Source organism: Talpa europaea (assembly GCF_964194135.1).
Source record: "Talpa europaea genome assembly, chromosome: 4".
Classification (NCBI taxonomy): Eukaryota; Metazoa; Chordata; class Mammalia; order Eulipotyphla; family Talpidae; genus Talpa; species Talpa europaea.
The window spans coordinates 48360420-48374361 of record NC_140070.1 but is presented as its reverse complement, the minus strand read 5'-3'; the positions used below and the strand labels follow the sequence as shown (position 1 = coordinate 48374361).

The 13942-nt window shown below is 35.6% G+C and overlaps 1 protein-coding gene across 2 annotated transcripts in view; it reads right to left on the bottom strand.

Annotated features, from left to right (window-relative positions):
• The window catches only part of NCK1 (NCK adaptor protein 1), a gene marked incomplete at both ends in the record, with an annotated part of 36282 nt that overhangs the window by 19565 nt on the left and 2775 nt on the right, over positions 1-13942 (bottom strand). The window contains one exon of one of the 2 annotated variants that reach the window (XM_084232195.1): positions 13594-13627. The exons of the other annotated variant lie outside the window; for it this stretch is intronic. Within the exon in view, the coding sequence (XP_084088321.1) occupies positions 13594-13627 (34 nt within the window). Of the gene's footprint in view, positions 1-13593; positions 13628-13942 lie in introns of those variants that run through there. 2 annotated transcript variants of the gene reach the window in all.

The window sequence follows — 13942 nt, the reverse complement described above, 5'->3', positions numbered from 1 at the left end:
CCATTTTAGAACAGGGACATTTCTTCAGTCAAGACTGCCTGAAACCAGCAGAAAGCTCCCTCAGAAGCCAGAGATGGCTCCTGGAGGAGCCAGAGGGGAGCGGAGAAGTTCACCCAAGATGCGGCCAGTCCGAGCAACACAGTGTCCCAATGCATACGACAAATTAGAAAACAGACATTAGGGAGTAGAAGAACCACACGCAACCTAACAACTCATCAGGAAAAAAGCACACCACAAAAAGAAAACCACCCTCCAGATTACAACAACGGTAACTTGGAAGAACTTCTGAGACTTCCAGAAAGAGAATATAAAATTGCTGTGGGGGCCTCCCTGGTGGCGCAGCTGTTGAGCGCTGGGTTGCCAAGCTGCCCGCGGCCTCTACAGCGATGGTTCGATCCCCGGCTGCTCCCCGGCCACCAGAGGAGGGGGTCCCACATGGCGTGCAGACCTCTCCTGCCGCCCACTGCTCCCCTCAGCAGTGTACTTCGGTCCTTCTGCCTGCTCTGCTCCCAGCTCTGGCTCTGGTGAATTCTCTCACCCTCCCGTGCTTCTGACTGTACCCAGTGCATGTATAAAAAAAATAAACAAATAAATAAATAAAACATGCCTGTATAAAAAAAAAAATTTTAAATAAAATTAAAAAAAAAATTGCTGTGATTAAAAAACTGACAGAAGTCATAAAGGAAAACAATGATATGAGAAAAATAATCAACAATCAGAAAAATGAAATTGAGTCCGTAAAGAGGGAAGCAAAAGAAACGCAGGAGATCAAAGAATTAATGGAGGAACTAAAGAACTCTGGGAAAAGCAATGAAAGCAGAATAGATGAAATGGAAGAATGAATAAGTACTCTTGAAGACACAGAAATAAAAAGAACCAAAACAGAAAAGGAAACAGAAGTACGAAGGAAAAAGAATGAAGAAAGACTTCGGGAACTATCTGACTCCATGAGGAAAGAAAATATAAGAGTTATAGGAATTCCAGAAGGAGAGGAGAGAGATGTAGGAACAGAAAAAATATTCCAGGAGATAATTGAAGAGAACTTCCCAAATGTGAAGAAGGAGCTGAAAATTGATATACAAGAAGCAAGAAGAACACCAAACTTCCACGACGAAAGGAAAAATACAGCAAGACACATAATAGTAAAGCTTCCAAGAATCCAGGACAAGGAAAAAATAATGAAGCAGACAAGAGGGAAGAAACAGATAACATTCAAAGGAAAACCAATCAGGCTGACATCGGACTTCTCTGAAGAAACACTACGGGCAAGGAGAGAGTGGAGGGACATAGTCAACAGACTCCAAGAAAACAGATGCCAACCAAGAATACTCTATCCCGCAAAGCTCTCCTTCCTCTATGAAGAAAGAATAAGGACCTTCCCAGACAAACAGAAACTCTGGAATTTCATTACGACTAAACCTCCACTTCAAAAAATACTACAAGGAATCCTAAAGCCAGAACCTCAGATGGACGAATAACAACGAAAGAAGGCCAAAAAAAAAAAAAAAAAGTTATTAAAAGAATAAATAAAATCAAAGGAAAGACAAACACAATGGCAAATACAGATGCTAACATATCAACATTAACTCTAAATGTAAATGGACTAAACTCTTCAATAAAAAGACACAGAGTTGCAGCTTGGATTAAGAAACAAAACCCAACCTTTTGCTGTCTCCAGGAAACACATTTAGCTACAAAAGATAAAAATAGACTCAAAGTTAAAGGATGGAAAACAATCCTACAAGCAAATGGACCAAAAAAGAAAGCAGGAACAGCTATACTTATATCAGATAAAACAGACTTCAAACTCAAAAAAATAAAAAGAGACCCCAATGGTCACTACATTATGATCAAGGGGACAATACTTCAAGAAGAAATAACACTCATTAACACATACTCACCAAACGAAGGAGCACCAAAATATATCAGACAACTGTTGTCCTCTCTGAAAACAGACATCAGAGAAAACACATACGTAGTGGGAGACTTCAACACACCACTATCACCAATGGATAGATCAACAAGACAAAAAATAAGTAAAGAAACTAAAGCTCTAAATAAGGACCTAGAGCATTTGGGCTTAACAGACATCTATATAACACTAAACCCCAAAAAAACGGAGTACACTTTTTTCTCAAGTGCACACGGATCATTCTCCAGGATCGATCACATACTGGGGCACAAGACAAACATCAACAGATACACAAAGATTGAAATCATACCAACCATCTTTTCTGACCATGAAGGCATCAAACTAGAAATAAACCATAAAAGGAAGGCAAGGAACTTTCCTACCTCATGGAGATTAAAAACCACACTACTAGAAGACCACTGGACTAATGAGGAGATCAAAGAAGAAATTAAAAAATTCTTTGAATTTAATGACAAGGAGGACACCAATATCCTAAATGTATGGGATGCAGCAAAAGCAGTAATAAGAGGAAAATATATAGCAATAGAAGCTCACATCAAGAAACAAGAAAGAACTCAAAGAAACAACCTAATCTCGAAGCTCAAAGATCTAGAAAAAGAACAACAAAAAAAACCCCAAAACCAGTAGAAGAAAAGAAATAATAAAAACCAAAGCAGAAATAAATGAAATTGAAACTAAAAATACAATCCAAAAGATCAATGAAACCAAGAGCTGGTTCTTTGAAAAAAATCAATAAAATAGACAAACCCCTAGCCAGGCTCACAAAGGAAAAAAGGGAGAAAGCACAAATAAACAGGATCACAAATGAAAGAGGAGGAATCACAACAGACACAGCAGAAATCAAAAGAATAATCAGTAACTACTATGAACAGTTATATGGAAACAAGTTCAACAATCTAGAGGAGATGGACAAATTCCTACAACTCTACAATCACCCAAAGCTAGATAAAGAAGAAATAGAACACCTAACAGACCAATTACAATTAGCGAAATTGAAATGGTAATCAAAAACCTCCACAAAAACAAAAGCTCAGGACCTGATGGATTTACAAATGAATTCTACCAAACATTCAGAGACGAATTAGTGCCTATCCTTTACAAACTCTTCCAAAAAATTGAGAAGGAAGGGACAATACCAAACACGTTCTATGAAGCCAACATTACACTAATACCAAAACCGAACAAGGACAACACAAAAAAGGAAAACTACCGGCCAATCTCCCTAATGAACACCGATGCAAAAATCCTCAATAAAATTTTAGCCATCAGAATCCAACAATGTATCCATAAGATAATTCACCACGACCAAGTAGGATTCATTCCAGGGACACAAGGATGGTTTAACATCAGAAAATCAATCAACATTATCCAACACATCAACAAAAAGAAATATAAAAACCATATGATAATATCAATAGATGCTGAGAAAGCTTTCGACAAAGTGCAACACCCATTTATGATAAAAGCCCTTGAAATTCTTGGGATACAAGGAACATACCTCAACATCATAAAGGCCATATACGACAAGCCAAGAGCCAGTATCATTCTCAATGGTGAAAAGCTGAAAGCAATTCCATTAAGATCTGGAACAAGACAAGGATGTCCACTCTCACCACTGCTTTTCAATATAATACTGGAAGTCCTAGCCAGAGCAATAAGACAAGAGAAAGACATACAAGGAATCCAAATAGGAAAAGAAGAAGTCAAACTATCACTATTTGCAGATGATATGATAATATACGTAGAGAACCCCAAAAACTCCACAGAAAAACTAATTCAACTAATTAATCAGTTCAGTAAAGTGGCAGGATACAAAATCAACAAGCAAAAGTCAGTAGCCTTCCTATACACAAACAATAAATCTGAAGAAGAAGAAATCAAAAAAACCATCCCTTTTATTATCGAAACAAAAAAAATCAAATATTTGGGAATAAATCTAACAAAAGAGGTAAAGGACCTATACAAAGAAAACTATAAAACACTGTTAAAAGAAATAGAAGAAGACACAAAGAAATGGAAAGACATCCCCTGCTCATGGATTGGAAGAATAAACACTATTAAAATGGCCATCCTACCAAAAGCAATATACAGATTCCATGTATTCCAATCAAAATTTCAATGTCATTCTTCAAAGAAATAGAACAATTATTGATGAAATTCATATGGAATCACAAAAAACCCCGAATAGCCAAAGCTCTCCTGAAAAAAAAAGAAGGGAATGGAGGTATCACACTCCCAGACTTCAAACTATACTACAAAGCCATAATCATCAAAACTGCATGGTATTGGAACAAGAACAGACATACAGACCAATGGAATCAAATAGAAAATCCAGAAACAAACCCACAGATTTATGGTCAACTAATCTTTGACAAAGGAGCAAAGACTATGCATTGGAGCAAAGAAAGTTTGTTCAGTAAATGGTGCTGGGAAAACTGGGTTGCTACATGCAAAAGAATGAAGCTTGACCACTACCTCACACCATACACAAAAATCAACTCAAAATGGATTGAAGAACTAGACATAAGACCTGAAACCATAAAATATATAGAAGGAAATATAGGCAAAACACTACGTGATTTGCACATCAAAGACATCTTTACAGACACATCACCCAAAGCAGTGATAGTGAAGGCAAAGATAAACAGCTGGGACTACATCAAATTAAAGAGCTTCTGCACAGCAAAAGAGACAATAACAAAAACAAAGAGAAACCCCACCAACTGGGAGAACATTTTTGCACACAACACTAATGATAAAGGACTGATCACAAAAATCTGCAAAGAGCTGATGAGACTCAACAACAACAAAGAAAATAATCCAGTCAAAAAATGGGCAGAAGAGCTAAAAAGAAACTTCTCTGAAGAAGAAATGCAAATGGCCAACAGGCATATGAAAAAATGTTCAACATCACTTGTAAAAATAAAATGTATTATTTTAAAAAATAAATAAATAAATGAATAAATAAATAAATAAATCTTAAAAAATAAAATAAAAAAATTATCCTTAAAAGTTGTCCAGATAATTTATCAGAACTAAAATACTGTTATGGTTAATGTTATTAGAGATTAATGGGCCATCTGCTCAGATTTGGAGGCATTATTTTTCAAAAAAAAAAAAACTAGAAGGATTGAAACTAGACCTCGTATTCTCTCTGATTATAATGTCATAAAGTTAGAATTCAACTGTAAAAAAATAAGAATGAAAACAAGTATAAAATACATGGAGACCAGACAACACATTGCTTAATAGCTATTGGATAAAAAAGAGGAAATCAAAGCATAAATTAAAATATACCTTAAGAAGAACTAAAATAAGGATGCAAACTACAGAATCTAAGGTATGCAGCAAAGGCCAACACTAAAAAGCCAAGAAAAATATCAAATAAACAATCTAATATTAAATACCTAAAGTAACTTGAAAAAAGGCAAAAAATAAGGTCCAAAGTTAGTAGGAAATAAGATTTAGCACCCATTTATAATAAAAACTCTAAACAAGATGGTAAGAGAAAAACCTTCCACAATAAAATAAAGGCCATGTATCCCAAACCAACAACCAATATTACTGCTTAATGGTTTGAAAGGAAAAAAAAAAAAAAAAAAAAAAAGCTTTCCTATTGTCATCATGTCTGTTTTACTTAATACTGAGGTTCTTTCCTCTATCAGAGCTATCCCACAAAAACAGGAAATAAAGGGAATTCAAATTAGATAAGTGAAACCATCACTATTCACAAGTATATGCTACCATACATAGAAAATCCTAAAGACTACACCAAAAAGCTATTAGAAACCAAAGATGAATACAGCAAAATGGTAGGTCATGATCAACATACAAAAATTCATACAAAGCATTTTCATATACAAATAATAAATGAGAAGATAAGGAAATCAAGAAAATAATTCCATTTACAATGGCCTCATAAAGAATTAAATACTCCAGCATTAACCTAGCTAAGGAGGTGAAGGCCCTATATAAAATGAGAACCACAAAACATTACTAAAGGACTTAATAGTGACATAAGGAGACGGACAGACACTCCATGCTCATGGATGGAAAGAATCAAAATGATTATCCTAAATCAATATATGTTTCATGCAATCCCCATCAAAATCCCAGCAATATTTTTCAAAGAAACTGAACAAACATAATGAAATTTATATGGAATCACAAAATGCCTCGAATAAAGCAATCCTGAAAAAAAAAAAAAGAGAGAAATGGGGGTTTTATTGCTAACTGACTTCAGAATTTACTACAAAGCAACAGCATTAAAAACAGTGTGATAATGGCATAAAAACAGACACATGGATCTATGTAATAGAATTGAAAATCAGGAAATATATCATTGTACAAATTAATACCTAATCTAAGATAACACAGACACTACACACAATGGGGACTGGAGCGTCTCTTCAATACCTGGTGCTAGGAAAACTGGAAGGCCACACAGAAAAGAATGAAGTTGATCATTCTCTATTCTATTCTCTACCCACAAAAAACAAATTCCAAATGGATTAAAAATTTAGATTTAAAAACTGCAAGAATAAAATATATGCATGAAAACATGGATATATTCCACAACATCAACAATAAAGATGTTTTGGAGATTCAACCCCTATGGCAAGGGAAATAAAAACAAAAATAAACAATTAGGATTACCTGAAGTTAAAAAGTTTTTACATGGGGGGTAGGAAGGGTGACTTACAGGAAAGGACTGACATAAGATTAAAAAGTCATTCTACAGTATGGGAGAAAATATTCACATATGATATATGTAGTAAAGCAATTCAGAATCACAAATTTGGACATTTACATAGCAAATGATTTGACAAAGTAAAAAGTGAAACTAAGGGACAGTAATAAAAGCTGTAAAGGCTCTGAGGTTAAGAGGGAGGAGGGAAAGAGAATGGGATGTGAAAGATTAGGGAGGGGATTTCTGAACTCCCCCCATCCCAAAAAAGGACTCAAAAAAGGGGACTGTTTTCATATTTGTAACTTATTTCACCTGGTTTGTTAGTTCCTTCTCAAAGCCTTATTAAAAGTTCTGCTTCTCATAAAAAAGACCCATTCAAGAAGTGTCATTTATTATTTTCATCATTTTCCCACTTCATGCTTCTCAACCTCCTTCATTTCCCAACTTCACCCCACAATGGTCTCATTTTTTAAGTACCCTGTAACACCTTGTATTCTGAGCTTATTTGTATTATAGCTTTTCTTGCATTTTTCTTTTATGCCTATGTAACAGAGCATAAGCTTCCAGAGAGGTGATCTTTTGCATACTGTTTAAGAACTATACATACCAGATGCTCAATATAAGTTCGTAAAAGGGAATACTGATATAAGCAAATATAAACACGAAAATAGACCTTGAAAGAAAGACTAGTTCTAATGTGATTTTTTTTTAATTCTCAAAAAAATACTATGCAAGAATGAAGAATTTTTGGACAGACCAGAAATATTTCAGGGAAAGCACACGAGCTAAGACTATTCGTCTTCTCATACAGAAATGGAAAGAAATGGAAAGACATCCCCTACTCAAGGACTGGAAGAATTAACATTATTAAAATGGCTATCCTACCAAAAGCAATTTACAGATTCACCACTATTCAAAAAAACCTCAATGACATTCTTCAAAGAAATGAAACAAATACTGATGAAATTTATATGGAACCACAAAGAACTGCAAATAGCCAAAGCCCTACTGAAGAAAACAAAAGAGAATGGAAGTATTAGACTTCCAAACTTCAAACTACACTACAAAGCCATAATAATTAAAACAGTACAGTATTGGAACAAAAACAGACACACAGCCCAATGGAACGGAATAGAAAGCCCAGAAATAAAGCCACATATATATGGACAGCAAAGAATATACAATGGAACAAGGACAGTTTGTTCAATAAATGGTGCTGGGAAAACTGGACCGCCACACACAAAGAATGAAACTAGATCACTACCTCTCACCATGCACAAAAATCAACTCAAAATGGGTAAAAGATCTAAACATAAGCCCTGAAACCTTAAAATATATGGAAGAAAATATAGGTGAAACACTACAAGACATACAACTCAGTAACATTATTTATTTATTTATTTATTTATTTATTTATTTATTTATTTATTTATTTATGCAAGCACTGGGTATAGTCAGAAGCATGGGAAGGTGAGAGAATTCACCAGAGCCAGAGTGGGGGAACAGAACAGGAAGAATGACGAAATACACAGCTGAGGGGAGCAGCAGGCGCGGCAGGAGAGGTCTGTCGCGCCATGTGGGACCCTCGCCGGAGGCCAGGGATCGAACCAGTGCTGCAGAGGCTGCAGGCAGCTTTGTAGCCCAGTGCTCAACCACTGTGCCACCACGGGAGGCCCCATCTCAGTAATATCTTTAAAGACCCATCACCCAAAGCAAAGAAAGTGAAGGAAAAGATAAACACCTGGGATTACATCAAACTGAAAAGCTTCTGTACAGCAAAAGAGACATTAACCAAAACACAGAGATACCCCACTGACTGGGAAAAAATCTTGACACAAAAACACTGATTCAAAAGAACACCTGTACCCCTATGTTTACTGCAGCACTATTTATAATAGGTAGAACCTGGCAACAACCCAAATGCCCAAAAAGAGATGACTGAATCAAGATGTGGTATATAGACACATGGAATATCACTCCACAACCAAAAAGATAAACTCATGCCATTCGCAGCATCATGGATGGAGCTGGAAGGAATTACGTTCAGTGAAATAGTCAAAAGGAAAAAGAAAAATATCGGATGGTTTCACTTATAGCAGGAATATAGAGGAACCAAATAAAAGATGTCAGGGGGAAAAAAAAAACAATACAAAACACAACCCAACACAACAAAAACAGACAATTTTAAACCAGAGACATCCTGCAGGGGAGGGTGAGGGAGAGGGATCTAAGGGAGGGAGAGAGGGAAGGAGGGAGAACCACAGGGGACTGGGTGATGGTGCACAGGTGAACATTGTTTAAAAATGAACAAATGATGTAAAATATATATAAATGAATAAATTTTTTAAAATTTTAAAAATATTTTATCACATTAAAAAAAAGAATATTCATCTATACAAAACCCTCTATGATCTGTCTTGTAATGAGTCACAATCCCATACCTGCTCTAATGTTACACACAGATTCTCACCAAAAAGAAAAAAAAAAGGCATGCTCTTTGCAGTTCTGATCCTCTGTACATGCTTTTCTGCCTTAAACACTCATGATCCTCATTCCTCAAGATTCATTCAATCATTGAAGATTTCCTCCTCTCTCTCCCAGAGTTCCTGGGAGAACTATCCCTTTGTAAATAGTTTTACTTTGTTTTTATTTCCCTCACCACAGAGGTTGAGTCTCCAAAACTATTCTTTGTAAATAGTTTTACCATAAAATATGCCAATATCTGCTTCCTTGAGAGCAAACATACTTTTAATCACTTCTCTATCCCCAGTGTCTGGCCCTTATTATGTTTTCCATCACTATTTATCAAAAATCCCAATCTTAGGAAGGTCATGTTTGTTGCCTTATTTTTACTAGAACATGGTCCTGCTAATGATCTATTATCAAAAAGAGAGTAGATGCAAAATTATTTTACAAAAGTATTAAAATATAAAGTATTAGTATATCTTAAGTTTTTCAATTATGTTAAATCAGCAACAATTATTGATCAATCACTCCACAAGTAGACTCCCTCAGACCAATGTATTTTAGCTTTTCAAAACTCTTCTCTCAAATTCAGTTATATTTACCACATCCCCCTAATCTCAGTTGCTTTTGAATCAAACCTCTCTAAACCCATTGCGTTCCTGACTCTAATCCTGTCTCTACTCTTTTTTATTTTTTTAAAGATTTATTTATTTATGTATACAAGAACTGGTAAGGAGGTGCAGGGGTGAGAGGATTCACCAGAGAGAGTGGGAAGCAGAAAAGGCAATGTACTGAAATACACCGCTAACGGGAGCAGCGGGCAAGGCATAAAAGGCCTGCTACACCATGGGGGTTGCTCCCTGGCCGGCCGGGATTGAACTGTGCTGCAGTGGCTGTGGATAGCCTGCTAGCACTGTCTTTAATCCCTGTGCCACCAGGAAGTCCCTCTGTTCTTTAATCATAATGAGTCTACTAGGAAAAGTTTTAAAAAGTGTCCCTAGATTTCCATTTTAGTCCTCTTACATACTGATTAATTTGTTCTTGGTCAAGTTATTTACTCTCCAAATTCCAGTTTCATTGGTTATGAAGTGGTGGTGTATGCTAAGTGCCCTACTTCACTAAGTGTTGTATATGATTTTTAAAAGTTTGTATGTAAAATACTCTGCACAATGCATAGTACATAGCAAGTACTAAATTACTTTCCTACCTCCCAGAGCTTCTGGCATTTACCTTTAAAAAAAAAATTACTTAACCCTTTATAGAAGGAAAAAACAGCATGCCAGAATAGCTTCCAATCTTCCCCTCATTCCTATCCACCAGCCTTACTTTCCTCTTCTAACACTGTCTCTAAACCAGAACATTTTATTATTAACTCCTCAAAAGTTTTTCAGAATCTGGTTAGGTTTTGTGAATATTCCATATTCATGTGATGGTTTTCCTCTTCCTAAAGAAAATCTTTTACCTGTCTAAACTATTTTTTTTATTTAAAAATTTTTTTTAACCTGTAACTATTCTTTATGTAACCTGGCTTCCAAATCCTTGATATAATGGATGCCAGTATTTGGAAGGATCCAAGTTCCTCAATACCACTGTTAAAGTATTCCTAATCACAAGTGAATGAACTAAATCATGTTTACTTGTCCAGCAAACACCTAAGGAAGACAATGTACTCATAGATGTGAATCAATGCCATCATAAACTGTACTGAGATTTTTTTTTAGCTCCCACATTATCTCAGCAGTTTTTTTGTAAAGATTTATTTATTTATGCATATAAGAACTGGGGTACAGGCCAGAGGTGTGTGTGGGACGGGGGTGAGAGGATTCGCCAGAGATAGAATGGGGAACAGAAATACACTGCTGAGGGGAGCAGCAGGTGAGTCAGGAGAGGTCTGCTGCGCCATGGTGGGTAGCTCCCTGCCCAGGGATTGAACTCACGCTGCAGAGGCTGACAATAGCTTCACAGGTTGCGTCTTAACCACTTGTGCCCCCAGGGAGGCCCTATCTCAGCAGTTCTTACTAAATAAGTATTTTACTCATGTAAACTGCTGCCAGAGTAGCTCAGCAATGTTTCAAATTCCTTTTAAAAACTGAATGTAGAAATTTTACATTGTTCCTATTCATCTTTTTCTTCCTTTTTAACTTCCAAATATATTTTTGAACCTAGTTAGTAATTCTTACAGAACTATTATCTTTATTTTAAGCATGTCATTTTCCCTCAAGTCACCAAGTAAATAGTAAAAAGAATGAGGCCAAAGAAAGTTATTACTGATTCATCTATTTCTTTAATGAACTATAATGCTGTTTTTATGTTCTACTTCTTCACATCATTCTTCCTTACGGCTTTTTCCCCTGATCTCTTATGACACATGTAAGGCTGACTGATCAGTTGTTTACCAGGACTACAAGACTTTTAGAGTTAGTGGGGACTTTCCAGCATCATCTATTCTTGCCTAACTTTGTACAAATAATAGGAAATCAAGAAAGTTTATTTATATACCCTTAGCTACAAGGCTTGTAAGTGGGAGCAGACTTAAGGAATTTTAAATACAAATATATGGTGCTCTCCATTCTAAGTTTTTATTTAAATTTTTGTGCTTTTATCTATTCCTTTCATCAACATGTAATCAGATAAGTTGTTTCTGATTATTCTGTCATATCTAAGACATTGCGCCCTTTTTGTTGTCAAGAGCATTCTGGCTACCACATTAGCAAAATTACTTTACTCTACTTTTTAAATCCATTCAGGTAATAGGTGGGAGAATAACCTGTCTCTATTCTGACAAGTTGCAGAGCAAAGTAGGTTTTGGGTTACTGCAGGTAGTGGGCAAAAGAATAGAATGGTTACAAATCTCACATCTTGACTTCCTATTTAAAATTAATGATAAGGGCCTCCCCAGTGGCGCAGCGGTTGAGCGCTGGGTTGCAAAGCTGCCCGCGGCCTCTGCGGCGCCGGTTCGATCCCCGGCTGCTCCCCGGCCACCGGAGGAGGGTCCCACATGGTGTGCAGACCTCTCCTGCCACCCGCTGCTCCCCTCAGCAGTGTACTTCGGTCCTTCTGCCTGCTCTGCTCCCCGCTCTGGCTCTGGTGAATTCTCTCACCCTCCCGCGCTTCTGACTGTACCCAGTGCTTGTATAAACAAACAAACAAACAAATAAATAAATAAACATGCCTCTAAAAAAAAAAAATAAAATTAATGATAAGCTTTTAAAGATTCAATTGGAAATATTTTTTACCATTGAGCTGACTCTATCAAACCTCTATCAATAACAAAGTATATACTTTTTGAATCATTTCTAGTTGATTCACAGTCAACATCACTATAACCAAACCTAGATTATGAAATCCACTGGATTAATAATAATAATAACAACCATCACCTACCTCCCTACCAGAATGTAAATTCTGTGAGAATATCTAGTTTTTCATTCTATGAGTTTTGCCAGGCTCAGAGGAGGCTCTCAATAAAAGTGTTGATTAATGAATGAATAAATAAGATCTTTAAAGTAAAAACAAAAAGACTAAGAATTTAATAACTCCCCCCAAAAAACTTCAATAAATTTAAACTTATTAAATGAATTTAGTTATTCCCCAACAAAGTTAACTAAAGAAGCAACAGTCTTAATATCATAATTATGGCATTCTTTTTCAAAAAAGTGCTTGCTCCTATTCCATATTGCCTCCTTGTCTGAAATCTCACAACAGGTTACTCTTTGTTTCTTTAGGCTCCTTATGCATTACAGACATCTACAACAATTCCTATGTTCATTTTTCTAGAAACATTATACAAATGTTAAAAGAGATAAAACTAAGTTCACTTATCATGAGCCCATAAAAAGACCATCTGCAGATACAGAGGTTAATTTCTTATATGTTAAATTATTGTTCTAAGATTTGAACTCAAAAAACAATCCCAAGAACTTGCTCTTTCCTTGCAATGTTTTCATTTTCTTTGTAAAGAAATGCTCTCAGATCCCATATCAAATCTCACATTTACCAAAACAGCCACTTCTAACAATTCAACATTGATTAAATAAAAACATTCTTTTACTAGTGCTTTTACTAAACCTAATCTTCTGCGAGGTTCCCTGAAAATACAACTGAAAAGTACTAAAACAACATTGTGTTAACGCAAATGTTGAGGATAAAGGAATTTCCTCATCTAACCCTTTTCTTCCCCTAAAGTTTTTAATGTTTACAATTTATTTTATTCACTTCAAAAGAATTAGCTAAGTTGAAAATTACTGAATTAGAACTAAAACCATCTAGATCCTTTTCTTATTTGTTTTTTAAATACTGATACTAAAGCATCTTAAAACTATTTCATTTATCAAGTCAAACTAATATTCAACTAATAATATATGTTGTTTCAAAAACAACATAAAGCACTGGACTATGCACACCCAGAAAGTTTCCTCCATATAATTTTCCTTTAAATTCACAAAAGTGAAAAAAATCTAATCAAAAACTAAGAAAGCTGGATTTAATTAATAGGTTAACTTACTGAAAAAATCTTTAAAGGCGTTTAACCAATCCATTTTGAATAGAAATCCCGAGTTTTCTTTTGTCAGTTTGTTCACACAGCTCAGGATAATTCTCAGTGAGCTTCCTGGTCTGTTCTGCAACACTGAAACTCCCCACACCCTATCCATGTGACTTGGCTCACAGCCAGGCAATAGAAACTTTTTCTGAGGCTTCTCTCTTTCCAAAACTTTTTGCCCCTGAACTGAATTATAAGAGAACCTGTAAAACAAGTATACCTTGAAGGTCAAAAATATGACCTTATTCAGACTTACTTTGGAAAAAGCTTTAAAGCATATGTATTTTATAAATAGTTAAAAAAATACATACAT